The 13,528-nt window shown below is 40.1% G+C and overlaps 1 protein-coding gene across 8 annotated transcripts in view; it reads left to right on the forward strand.

Annotated features, from left to right (window-relative positions):
* Hipk1 (homeodomain interacting protein kinase 1) overlaps positions 1-13,528 on the forward strand; it is a 69,980-nt gene that overhangs the window by 46,205 nt on the left and 10,247 nt on the right. For 7 of the 8 annotated variants that reach the window (XM_048351812.1, XM_048351814.1, XM_048351816.1 and 4 more), the window contains 6 exons: positions 470-654; positions 1,501-1,663; positions 2,596-2,821; positions 8,130-8,251; positions 9,118-9,252; positions 12,072-12,214. In XM_048351812.1, coding sequence (XP_048207769.1) covers positions 470-654; positions 1,501-1,663; positions 2,596-2,821; positions 8,130-8,251; positions 9,118-9,252; positions 12,072-12,214 — 974 coding nt within the window. The remainder of the gene's footprint in view (positions 1-469; positions 655-1,500; positions 1,664-2,595; positions 2,822-8,129; positions 8,252-9,117; positions 9,253-12,071; positions 12,215-13,528) is intronic. The other variant, XM_048351813.1, reaches the window with a different exon arrangement.

The raw sequence follows: 13,528 nt of genomic DNA on the forward strand, positions 1-13,528 counted from the left end.
CCAGCCCTCCAAAAAAAAATTTTTTTTTTGGCCAGTCCTGGGCCTCGGACTCAGGGCCTGAGCACCGGCCCTGGCTTCTTCCTGTTCAAGGCTAGCACTCTGCCACCTGAACCACAGCGCCTCTTCTGGCCATTTTCCATATATGTGGTGCTGGGGAATCGAACCAAGAGCTTCTTGTGTAGGAGGCAAGCACTCTTGCCACTAGGCCATACTCCCAGCCCGGCCCTCCAAATTTTTAATGACAGGAATTTCTTTATCTTTATTCTACCTTTTAGTGTACAAAGATTTTCCTCCTGTGAAAATCATTACTCTTGTATAAAATGAGTTTTCCCAGAGTTTTCTTTGCTCAAATACTGACAAAAAATACCTTATTTCCTCCTTTTGGAGAGAAAAGCAGATATAGTAAGTCCTTAATCTACTATTTAAGCTTAAATGAAGAAGTAAAGTATTTCTTTATCTTCTTTGGAAGGTCAATATGTCCACAGACTTAGAGGGAACGGACATGCTGGCAGAGAAAGCTGATCGGAGAGAATACATTGATCTGTTAAAAAAAATGCTAACAATTGATGCAGATAAGAGAATTACTCCTCTGAAAACTCTCAACCATCAGTTTGTGACAATGACTCATCTTCTGGATTTTCCACATAGTAATCAGTGAGTATAGTCTGTGGCTTTGGTTAGTGGCCATCTTATAAATGGACTCTCTGGTTAGTAGCTTTGGTGCTTGTGTAACTGGCTCCCTGGTGCTTATTTTTCTCACCAAAAATGCATGAGATTAAGAGTTAGATAGTGGGGCTGGGAATGTGGCTTAGTGGTATAGTGCTTGCCTAGCATGCATGAAATCCTGCGTTCAATTCCTTAGTACCACATAAACAGAAAAAGCTGGAAGTGGTGCTGTGGTAGAGTGGTAGCCTTGAGCAAAAGAAGCTCAGAGACAGTGCCCAGGTCATGAGTTCAAGCCCTAGGACTGGCAAAAAAAAATAGTTAGATATATGTATTTTTTTCTGATCTTAGTGATTGTAAAAACCTCTGTCATTTTTTTCTGAAAGTTGCTTAGAAAATAATAAACTTTGAAACCAGTGCCTATTATGTTCAGTGTTTGTAATTCTAGCTACACAGGAGGCTTAGAATAAGATTGCATATTGAGGCTAGCCTGGACAGAAAAGTTCAAGACCCCTTTCTCAACAAATAGTTGGATGAGTGTGAACTTGTCATTGTAGCTTCGTGGGAGGCTTGTAGGAGAATTGTAGTTCAAAGCAAGCCCAGGCAGGAAAATCTGAGAGACTTCCATCTTCAAGAATAACCAGCAAAAAGCCAGATTGGAAGTAGCTGAGTGGTAGAGCATCAGCTGTGAGCATGTAATAGCAAGTGCAAGGCCCTAAGTTCAAATTCCAGTACCAGCAAGATTAATAAATAACTTTAATCCATTTTTGTTTATTTTGAATTATTTCCAGTTTAAGTTTAAATGTTCACTTAACAAATCTTTAATCTCATTTTCAGTGTTAAGTCTTGTTTCCAGAACATGGAGATCTGCAAGCGGAGGGTTCACATGTATGATACAGTGAGTCAGATCAAGAGTCCTTTTACTACTCATGTTGCACCAAATACAAGCACAAATCTAACCATGAGCTTCAGCAACCAGCTTAATACAGTGCATAATCAGGTATTCAGTAAATGGTTTTGCCTAGTAGATTGGATAGAAATGAGTGAGGGTGCAGGCAAGATAAAGAAGACACCGGGCTGGGAATATGGCCTAGTGGTAGAGTGCTTGCCTCACATACATGAAGCCCTGGGTTTGATCCCTCAGCGCCACATATAGAGAAAAAAAATCAGAAGTGGTGCTGCGGCTCAAGTGGTAAGAGTGCTAGCCTTGAGCAAAAAAGAAGCCAGGGACAGTGCTCAGGCCCTGAGTCCAAGCACCAGGACTGGCAGAAGAAAACCTTTGTTTGAGTGATCTTTCTGTTAAGAACTTTCTACTTGACACAAGTAGTAGAAGATTGAGTGGAATGTCATGTGCTGACAAAAATTAAATACAGAGACCCAGTCCCTGACTCCATGAGTCTTTAAGCATAACTGAGGTCTTAAATTCTTTGATCTGAGTTGAATAATATTTTTTTCCTTGTTAGAAGAAGGATTTTATATCTCATCGCTTAATTGAAAGATACTTAAAACAACTATTTTCTAGGGTAGTTTTACATTTTAGAACAGTTATTTTCAAGGGTAAATTTACATTTGTTTGCAGATAAGTAATACTTGTTTTGAGTCTTATTTTTGAAGATATAAGCTTCCCAATATCTTAGGTTAGTGTACTTTTTATTTTTTTAACAGAATGTCCTATCCTGCAGTTTTTGTGTAGAAGTTATATATAATTACCACCAGTACAGTAACAAAAGAATAACCATTTGTTACCTTTTGCTTATTTGACTTTATACTAAGCCTTACATTTAAGGACTGGGAAAATTTGTAAGTGGAGAGATATTTCAGGAAGTTACTATTATATTTTCAAACCTTTGTCATTTTTTTCTAGGGAGTTTCTGTATATGTAAAAATGTTGGCTATCTCTGCCTTTGTGAAAATACCATCTTTTGTTTTTAGGCCACTGTTTTAGCTTCTAGTTCTACTGCAGCAGCTGCTACTCTTTCTCTGGCTAATTCAGATGTCTCACTGCTAAACTACCAGTCAGCTTTGTACCCATCTTCTGCTGCTCCGGTCCCTGGAGTTGCCCAACAGGGTGTATCCTTACAGCCTGGAACCACTCAAATTTGCACTCAGACAGATCCATTCCAGCAAACCTTTATAGTATGTCCACCTGCTTTTCAAAGTAAGTGATGAAACTCTTAAATTATATAATATGAAACTGGACCTACCTGTTCTAGGCAGATCTAGTGGTTTAGTTTTGATCTCTGACAAATTTAAACTTTGCCTCTGATGTGTAAGGTAACTAGAATTGGGTGATAATCACAAAGTAGATTTTCCCTTTTTACACTGGTTATTTCTCTATAACATTAGAGGAGCTAATTGTCTCTTTCCTTATCTGAATTACTTTTGTTTTTCTTTTTTTAATACTTTGAGGCCTCCTGTTAATGCAAACCTTGAATTAAGCTTGTGTATCTCAGTATGTAGAATATATACACCTTATATTTTTGGTTGTAAGTATGCTGGGCCTCATGGTTCAAGCCTGTAATCCTAGCTACTTGTGAGGCCAGCTGTATCATATACATTATTTGTTTGTTGGTTGGTTGTGGTGCTTGACCTCAGGACCCAGGCACTGTCCCTGAGCTCAAGGCTAGCTCTCTACCACTTTGAGCCACAGTACCACTTCCAGTTTTCTGGTGGTTAATGGGAGATGGACTCTCACAGACTTTTATGCCCATGATACTCAGCTCCCAGACTACTGAGTAACTAGAATTAACAGGCGTGGACCACCACTAGCACCCAGCTCATAAAAATTCTTGATATTCCATCTCCGCCAGTGTCTGGGCATGATGGTGCATACCTGTGACTCCAGGTACAAAGGAAGAACAATATCTGGGTGTGTTGTTGTGTATCTCTCATCCCTAGTGACATGGGGAAAGCACAAGTAGGAGGATCACAACCCAGACCTACCCTGGCATAAAGTAAGATCCTACCTCAGAATAACCAGTGCAAAATGGGGATGGAGGAATGGATCAAATAGAAGAGGACTTGCTTGGAAAGTGCAAGGTCCTGAATTCAATCCCTAGTACTAGGGGGAAAAAATTTACAAGCAGAATTGTTAAATATTGAATTTTAATTTCCTATCATTGTATTTTAAGATAAAATTATGTCCCATTAAAATGTATTTTATTCTAAAATGTAAAAATCACATTGAAGAATGTAGAAAGTTACTTTCTAAGAAAGATCATGACATATTCATCCGAAAAGTTCTTCAGCTCACAAATCATGTTGTTCCTACAAACTCCTGTCAACAGAGGGAGAAAAGAGCTGAAGAAAGAAGCTGACTCCAGGGGCTGGGGATATGGCATAGTGGCAAGTGTGCTTGCCTCGTGTACATGAGGCCCTGGGTTCAGTTCCCCAGCACCACATATACAGAAAATGGCCAGAAGTGGCGCTGTGGCTCAAGTGGCAGAGTGCTAGCCTTGAGCAAGAAGAAGCCAGGGACAGTGCTCAGGCCCTGAGTCCAAGCCCCAGGACTGGCCAAAAAAAAAAAAAAAGAAGCTGACTCCATTTGTTTCAGTTGATAGTAATTTCATTTTCTTACAGTTCTTCATTTTCTTATCATTATTCTGTAATCCAGCCTGTTTGGTTTCTTTTCGTCTGAAATATAGGTTATGTCTGTTGATTTAACCAGCCATTTAGAAGGCTAAATTAGATTATTTTCTGATGACACTTTGGGAAAGTTAATTCCAGGCTGGGTATGGTGGCTCACACCTCTTATCCCAGTCCTTGGGAGGCAGGAACTGGAAGCCAGTCTGAACTATATATATAGCAAAGCTCTGTCTCTATACAAAAAAAGTAAATAAAAAGAAAGTCAATGTCAGTGTGAGAGGAAATTGGGTTTCATGCTTATATAGACCTTACATAGAAGTAGGTAGCATTTTTATCTTTTTACTTCAGTTACTTATTGACTATGACTCTCTTGTTTGTTTGGTTTCTGACAGAGTCGGAGCAAGCAGAAGGAAATGAGGGGCTGGGGGAGACTGACAGATTACCGGGAGGCCAGGAGAGCGATAGCCTTGTAAACCAGGGAGAGACCACAGGGAGAGCGGAGGAGCAGATTCAAAATCCGTAAATGCAAATTTAGCCTCACTTACCAAATTACTTTTAACATATGCTTTGTAGTATACGTTGGGTTGTCAGATTATCAAGTGATTGTTCCACTGAATTTAGAAAATTAACCATCCCTACCTTTTCCTGGGGTACAAATGAATTACATTGGAATAGTTTTCGGATGTGGGACCATGGTATTTCCCTTAGTAAAACAAAATACTGAGGAGGGGTAGGGGGACAATGGAGTAGCCCCTTTTGTGATAAGAACTAGGTAAATATAAAATTCCCCCCCCCCCCCAATCTAGAAGTGTAAATAACCCTTCAGGAGCTAGTACAGCAAAATAAAGAATTTTCAAATCCACTAGGCACTGGTGACTCATGTCTATAATAATAGCAACTCAGTAGGCTTAGCTCTGAGGATTTCAGCTCGAAGCCAGCCCAGACAGACAAGTCCTTGAGACTCATCTCCAGTTAACCACCAAAAAGTGGGAAGTGGAGATTTAAATCCTAGTACCAGCACCAAAGGGAAAAAAAATACTTTTTTTCAAATGAAAGGGAGTTTTGAAATGAAGATGGCTGTGATAATACCTGATAATATCACTATGTGCCAAATAGTGTCCTTACAAGCAACCATTATCCCCAATTCCTAAAGGACAAAATTCTCCTTTGCCCCAAGTAATATTATTTACTAGGGACAATGATTGGACTCCTCCCCCACACTGGGGCTTAAGCACATGTCATTTACAGTTATTATTCCATACTATCGGGAGCTATCAGTTAATCTTGCCAGTCCCTATGAAGTGCTGATGTCTTCCAAGTTGCTGCTTTTCTTTCATCCCTTTCATCTATAGGATTCCTGCACTGGAGGGCATAGGTCCTCATCAGGTCTCTCGTAGGTGGTTTAAAGGACTATCAGTAAACCAGAACTCAGGGTTCACGGAGAGCCTTCCCAAAGTACTGTTATTCTTTGTTTCCACCTGTGGTAGAAAAAAGGCCTAGTTTAACCTAGCTCCATGGCTGTGGCTTAGCCTACATAACTGTAGTCTTGTTAATAGGTCATACTAATTCTAGTTGATCAAAATAGACATACATTTTGTACAGTGGCAGCTATTCTTGTATCTTTGTCCTCTTTCACTTTTATCACTCAGGGAGCCATAGATTTGCTTCTCTAGCCAACGTTGCCTCCTGACTTCCTCCATTTGTAGGAGGCTTATACAATGACTCCAAGTCAAGATATTGTCCCTGTGTCCTAGGACTGCACACAAGATTTCAGGTTTCATTGCTTATATCAGCAAGGCTGGCAACCTTTAAATCTTACCCAGATTTTATCATTTATTGCTAAATTACTCACAAATTACTGTTGTAGAAAATTGGGAGACTTATCTTGCTGAAACTAGCAAGCTGGTTTATAAGTTATACTCCTTTGGCACCTCTATAATAATACTAAGAGAAAGTAAGCTGCATGCCTATAATCCTGGTACTCAGGAAGCTGAGATTGGAGGACCTTAAGTTCAAGGCTAGCCTGGCAACACAGTGAACCTTGTCAGAGATAGAGAAAAAGAGGTAGGAGAAAATAAGTTGATGACAGCTTAGAAAATGTCACTGATGGAATCTTCTGAGTAAAATGTTTGTCTCTTCACTACACAAAATGTGTTAGTGAAGTTAAATAGGATTGGAAGAAACAGAAACTTAAATTTCCCAACTTGAAAGTTTTTATAGGGTAGGCCAAGGAGAAAACTTTGAAGGCCCTTTTCTTAAGTCTTGGTAAAAACAAAGAGCTGTCAAGCCATAGTGGCTCGTGCCTGTAATTCTAGCTACTCAAGAGGCTGAGATTTGAGGATCGTGGTTCAAAGCCAGCACAGCCAGGGAAGTTTGTGAGATTCGATTTCACCAACAAAAAGCTAGAAGTGCAGCTGTGACTCAAGTGGTAGAGCACTAGCATTGAGCAAAAAGGCTCAGAGATAGCACTTAGGCCCTGAGTTGAAGCCTCAGGACAAGCACCATAAATAAATAAGCTATGCTGAACCCCCTTACAATAGATACCTATCTAATCGGGATTATTCAGCATTTATCCTAGGAGCACAGTGACTAAAGAGATAAGTAAAAGATGGCCACTGTTTCCATTTTCCTAGCTGCTCTTTGACCATAGGAGAGCTATATCAGAAAACCACCAATGATAAGAGCAGATTTCTATAAGCCAAAAAGTATATTTATCCTAGACATAATTTCTTCATTGTCTGCAGGTTAAAGATAGTAATGTTTGAATTTGGTTGTAGTTTTTTGAGGAATGAGGCAAAACCTCCTTAAATTATTCTAAACAGCTGGGCACCAGTGGCTCACACCTGTAATCCTAGCTACTCAGGAGGCTGAGATCTGAGGATAGTGATAAGAAGCCAGAAAAGGTAGATTCTTACCTCCAATAAACCACTCAAAAACCAGAAGTGGTGCTATGGCTCAATGGTAGAGTGCTAGCCTTGAGCACAAAGAGCCATGGGACAGTGCTCAGACCCCAAGTTCAAACCCTACAACCAAAAAAAAAAAAAAAAAATTCTAAACAAAAAGGGAAATTTAGATTGCAGATTCAAGTGTCTAATTTTTGAAGTTATAATTATGTTCAAGTTTGGTTTTAGTAGATGGCAATTTTAAAAAGCACTTAGGTACTCCTCCCCAGTGAACTAAAAAGTAAATATCATACTCCTTGAAGCGATAGATAGATAGATAGATAGATAGATAGATAGATAGATAGATAGATAGATAGATAGATAGATGATAGATAGATAGATAGATAGATAGATAGATAGATAGATAGATAGATAGATAGATAGGATGAATATAGTGTTTTAAATTGTATAACATTGAAATGAAAATTCCTTCTGGGCACTGGTGGCTCACGACTGTAATCTTAGCTGCTCATGAGACTGAGATCTGAGGATCACGCACGGTTCAAAGCCAGCCTAGACAGGAAAGTCTGTGAGCCACTTATCTTCATTAAACTGTCAAAATAAAAGGCAGAAACAGAGCTGTGGCTCAAATAATAGAGCACTAGCCTTGAGCAAAAAAAGCTCAGGGGCAGAGCCCAGGCCCTGGGTTCAAGCCCTAGGACCGACACACACGCACACACACGCACACACACACACACACACACACACAGACACACACACACACACGAATTCCCTTAAGTCAGCCCTCCCTGTGACAGCTGTCTTTGCATTAATCTAACTGACCGGAACCAAGTCTCCCTTTTCTTAACTTGTAAGACTTCTATGACTGAAGCTCCTTTTTCTGAAGTGTCTAAACTAAAACCTGAGCAGCTAAAAATAGAAAACAAAATAATTCTCAAACCCAGGAAAGCAGTTTAACTGTCATGTTTTTTTCGCCAGCTGGGCTACAAGCAACAACAAAGCATTCTGGATTCCCTGTGAGGATGGATAATGCTGTGCCAATCGTACCCCAGGCGCCGGCCGCTCAACCACTGCAGATCCAGTCAGGAGTGCTCACCCAGGTAAAAGCCAGAACAGTATTGCTGAAGCACTTGGAAAGCAGACATTTTGTTTTAGAATATAGTATTTGCTTTGACTATAAGATCTTTCTTGGTCATGATTCAGTGGTCTTAAAATGGAGTATTACAATGTAGAACATAATCATTGCTTCATTATTGCAACTTTCCCTGTGTTTTCCTTAGATTGACAGGGGATATATAATATCCAGATGCTGAGAAAAGGTCATCTGAGTAAGTTTACTCTAACATTGTGGGATCAGGTCCCTTACTTCTAGATATCATAAAGATAGAGTATACATGCAGCATTTTTTATTCTAAAAAACAAGGCTTCATTATTGCCTCCCGTTATCTCTTTTGCTTTCAGTTGAGAGGCTAAGTCACCTGAGGACACTACCATGTTACATTTTTTCATTCCATGTGTTGAAACAGGCTGTAGTAAGCTTAACAACATCACACTTGCCAGATGATTAGAAACTAAGATGATAGAGAAAAATCGCGAAGTATTTTTGGTATAACAAGTATACATTGTAAATTCTATATGCAAATGTTTATGGCCCAGAGACACACAGGAAATTCTGAAATCCAAAAATCCTATTTTGTGAGTAGGAGGAAGAATTTTTAATAAATGCCTTTCCATAGAACAGATTCTCTGAGTCTGGCCCAAGAAAGATTCTATACTCTTTGCACTTTAGGCCATGGACGTTTGACCTAGTGAACTCAAGCTGTGCAGAGTGAGGGGGAAGAGGTTTGTGCATCTTGGGTGATTTGAGTTAGGTTTGATGGTAATAACATGGGGTCTGAGAACCCTTCTGAATCCAGATGACCTGCCTCGGTGTTTGTCTCACTTACCTGCCTAATCTACATTTCAGGGAAGCTGTACACCACTAATGGTAGCAACTCTCCACCCTCAAGTAGCCACCATCACACCGCAGTATGCGGTGCCCTTTACTCTGAGCTGCGCAGCCGGCCGGCCGGCGCTGGTTGAACAGACCACTGCTGTACTGGTAATTCCCTCACTTGACTGTGTTACTAACGGGGTTTCTTTGGTTTCTTTCTTTTTTAATTTTTCCTGTTTGTTATTGTTCTGTTTTTCTGGTTTTCTCATTTAAAAAAACTAGCTTAGTCTTTGCAGAGGGCATGGAAGCATGTGCCATCTTGTGGCTGTGTTCTTGCTGCATCTTTAATGTCACACTGTTTCCTCCCCAACATATGTGTTCAGTGTGGCTCTGTCATGAAGCAGATCCCTTGATTCTTCCTTGCCAGCTAGAGTGGTAAGCTCTTGATTAGGCTCAGAAAAGCCTCAACACTGTTGCCCATTTTCTGCCCTCTTAATACCCTCTGTGGTCCTTGAGAAGGAAGGACATGGCCCTTAGTTTGGCTCTGAAACAGGTACCTGAATGTCCAAAAATTGAACTTGTCAAGTTAGCTTCTTTTTTATTTTCCCCTTGTTTTAAGCTTGTAAAGCTGTGTGCATGTGGGAATGTTAAGATGCTCTTAATTTATTACTTTAGTGGTTAACATTACATTAATCTTCCTTCTGTGAACACATGAAGACAGGTCTTTTTGGCACTCATGATCAGTGTCAGCTTCTGTCTCTCTTTAAAAGTTGTTCCCTTTAGAATGTAGCTCATGTTGCTGATAAGAATTAAAGGAGAACCCAATTCTTTGGATTTATAGATCTAATACAAAGATGAAAATAGAGCCAACAACTTGTCAATGCAGCATCTTCTACTGAAATTCCCAGGAGATGTCCTTGAGTAGCACTGCAGTTATAGTAGCATCAAACTTAGAGATAGGAAAAAAAATCAAATGAACAGGACTTTGAACTATATCTCAGCAGTTGTAAGCTTCAGAGTGATTTTTAGATATGTTTTGGTTTATTTAGGGGAGTTAGAATTGTTTATTGCATATTTAGCATTTCATTATTTGGGATTTAAAATTAGGTAAACATTTGTAAATCTAATCATTACTGAATCCTGATTATTGAATCCTTGTATATCTTCAGAAAATAGTTTTAGACTTCTTTTGTTATTTCTGAAGTACAGAAAACACTTGCTTGGCATTTAGTTTAAAAGTCTATGCTACCTCCAGGTGAATTTCCTCATGAGCTTTAATTTTGAGGTATAGGAGTCAGACAGAATTCATCTTGGTTGATCCAAGCCAATGGTTTCACCTTGCTTACCTATACTTTTGAGACTGGAGATGTTAGTTGACACCTTTTCTTTGCTGTTTTTCTTAAGTTTGCACTAGCCATTTGCTAAGCTTTGCATATTTTTGTTCTTCCTCTGTCAAAGCAGTTCGTCGCTTGGAACGCCAGATTTCTGCCTCACGTGGGAATGTTATTTCTTGCTTTGTATTAAACTACATGCTTTGTCTTGTGCAGGTGTTGGCTTATGGAAAGACGCATGGTGTGACTTAACATACCTCTCTTATTTTCCGTTTTGTTTTGTTTTGTTTTAAATTCTGCATATGGTAACAGACCTGTTTGCAGTTTCTCTGCTTGGAAGGCTTCTTGTTTGGAACCAGTAATTGTTACAAGTGGATCTGTTACTTGCAGAAATATTTTTAAGAGTATGTTGATGGCCTTGCCGTTTGAAACTTATGAAACAACTCAAGGATTGTGGGCAGTTGTACTGCCGAATTCAAGTTTAAAAAAGGAAATGTCCATTTTTTTTTTTCAAAAAACACCACAATTTCTGTAAGAAGTATAAAAAATATTTGTCTCTCTCTTTCTCTCTCTCTCTTTTCTTGATGCAGGGCCTGGGCATTATTCATTAGCTTTTTGCTCAAGTGCTCTAACACTTTAGCCACAGCTCTACTTCTGGCTTTTTACTGGCTAATTGAAGATAAGAGTCTCATGGACTTTCTTGCCCAAACTGGCTTCAAACCATCTAAAACTAGAAGTGATATATTTTCTGATAGTGATTAGTTTTTATATGAAAGTGTGTTTCCACAAATGATACATAAAACAGTTTTAGGTAACTGTTGAAAATAATATTATGCTTTCTGCATCTTTTTTTTTTTTTTTTTTGCCAGTCCTGAGGCTTGAACTCAGGGCCTGGGTACTGTCCCTATCTTTTTGCTCAAGTAGCACTCTACCACTTGAGTCACAGAGCCACTCCCGGCTTTATCTGTTTATGTGGTGCTGAGGAACCCAGGGCTTCATGCATGTTAGGCAAGCAGTCTACCGCTAAGCCACATTCCCAGCCTTATGCATCTATTTTTTAGATACTTAACTGGTTGCCTCAATTTTTCATTCTATCATATGTGTCAGTAAATGATGGTGTTAGCTTTCTTTTGCTGACACAAAATGGTTTGCCAAAGGACTTTCCCCTTGGTCATCTCTGTTTGGCTCTGTTTTCTACCCTTTTACTAAGAGAAGAATTGCAACTTTTATGTTTTATGGGTGTGATTGACCTGCTGTCTTAGATGATTGGTGCTCAAATATTAGAATTTTTCTTTTTTAATGGAGTTTTCTTAACATTCTAGGGCTGTATTTTACAGTTTTACAAAGATAAACTCCAGTGTTTAACTAGAGTTTGCCTCTGAATTTTCTCATTACAGTTTAATAGAAACTCTTACCTATAAGCACCTTTGTTTCTTGTAGTGCGCTGATGCTCAGGTTATGGAAATAGCCAAGAGCAAGTAGTATGTTCCACCTTCTTGTAACACCTGTAGCCATGTGCTCCTCTGACCTTCCTTTGTCTCTGCAAGTTAACAATCTACAATTTTTTTAAAAAAGATAATTTCTTTCATCTGAAAAGCAGAAGAAAAAGCCAAGTATGAATCAAGTCTGGATTTTTGTGTGTGTGTTTTGTTACAGCAAGCTTGGCCTGGAGGAACACAACAAATCCTCCTGCCTTCAACTTGGCAGCAGTTGCCTGGGGTGGCACTACACAACTCTGTCCAGCCCACAGCAGTGATTCCAGAGGCCATGGGGAGTGGCCAGCAGCTAGCAGACTGGAGGCAAGTGTACTGTTTCTCTCTGCAAAACTTGGAAGTGCATATTGAGTGGGAGCATTTGGTATGGAGAGACAAGGAGAAAATAAAAGTTTGTCTTTATTTGAAATTCTTTATAAAAAACAAACTTGTATCAGGCTAGGAGATGGAATTATTAGAAACTTTAAGTTGGGTTGGTAGCTCACGCCTATAGTGTCGCTACACAAGAAACTAAGATCTGAGGATTGAGGTACAAAGCCAGCCAGGCAGACAAGTTCATGAGACTCCTAGCTCTAACTAGCCAGCAAAATGCCAGAAGTAGGGGTGTGACCCAAGTAGTAGAGTTACCAGCCTTAGTCAGAAAAGTTAAGCAGGGGCTGGGGATATAGCCTAGTGGCAAGAGTGCCTGCCTCGGATACACGAGGCCCTAGGTTCGATTCCCCAGCACCACATATACAGAAAACGGCCAGAGGCGGCGCTGTGGCGCAAGTGGCAGAGTGCTAGCCTTGAGCGGGAAGAAGCCAGGGACAGTGCTCAGGCCCTGAGTCCAAGGCCCAGGACTGGCCAAAAAAAAAAAAAAAAGAAAAGTTAAGCAAAAGCAGAAGGCCCTAAATTCAAATCCCTGTACCAGTATCAAAGGAAAAAAAGAAAAGAAATTTCACGTGTGAAAAAATAGGTTATAGAGGTCAGGAATGATTTACTCTGTATTTAAAGAACGTCTTAAGTGATTAGAGAGGATAGAGTAAAATCCTGAAAGCCTTGTTACCCATACTGCCCCTGTATTCCGTTTTCTTAATCACTTTTTTTTTTGGCCAGTCCTGGGGCTTGGACTCAGGGCCTGAGCACTGTCCCTGGCTTCTTCTTGCTCAAGGCTAGCACTCTGCCACTTGAGCCACAGCGCCCCTTCCGGCCATTTTCTGTATATGTGGTGCTGGGGAATCGAACCCAGGGCCTCATGTATACGAGGCAAGCACTCTTGCTACAAGGCCATATCCCCAGCCCCTCTTAATCACTTTTAACACCTATTGGGATCTGACTGGAATATTGGGTTGTCCTAATCTTTTTTTTTTTTTTTTTTTTTTTGCCAGTCCTGGGGCTTGGACTCAGGGCCTGAGCACTGTCCCTGGCTTCTTTTTGCTCAAGGCTAGCACTCTGCCACTTGAGCCACAGCGCCACTTCTGGCAGTTTTCTGTATATGTGGTGCTGAGGAATCAAACCCAAGGCTTCATGTATAAGAGGCAAACACTCTTGCCACTAGGCCATATTCCCAGCCCTGTCCTAATTTTTTTTTACTCCTATTGGGATCTGCTTTCCAGTGGCTCTGGATTCACTCTTGTCTGT

Source organism: Perognathus longimembris, chromosome 7 (assembly GCF_023159225.1).
Source record: "Perognathus longimembris pacificus isolate PPM17 chromosome 7, ASM2315922v1, whole genome shotgun sequence".
Taxonomy (NCBI): domain Eukaryota; kingdom Metazoa; phylum Chordata; class Mammalia; order Rodentia; family Heteromyidae; genus Perognathus; species Perognathus longimembris.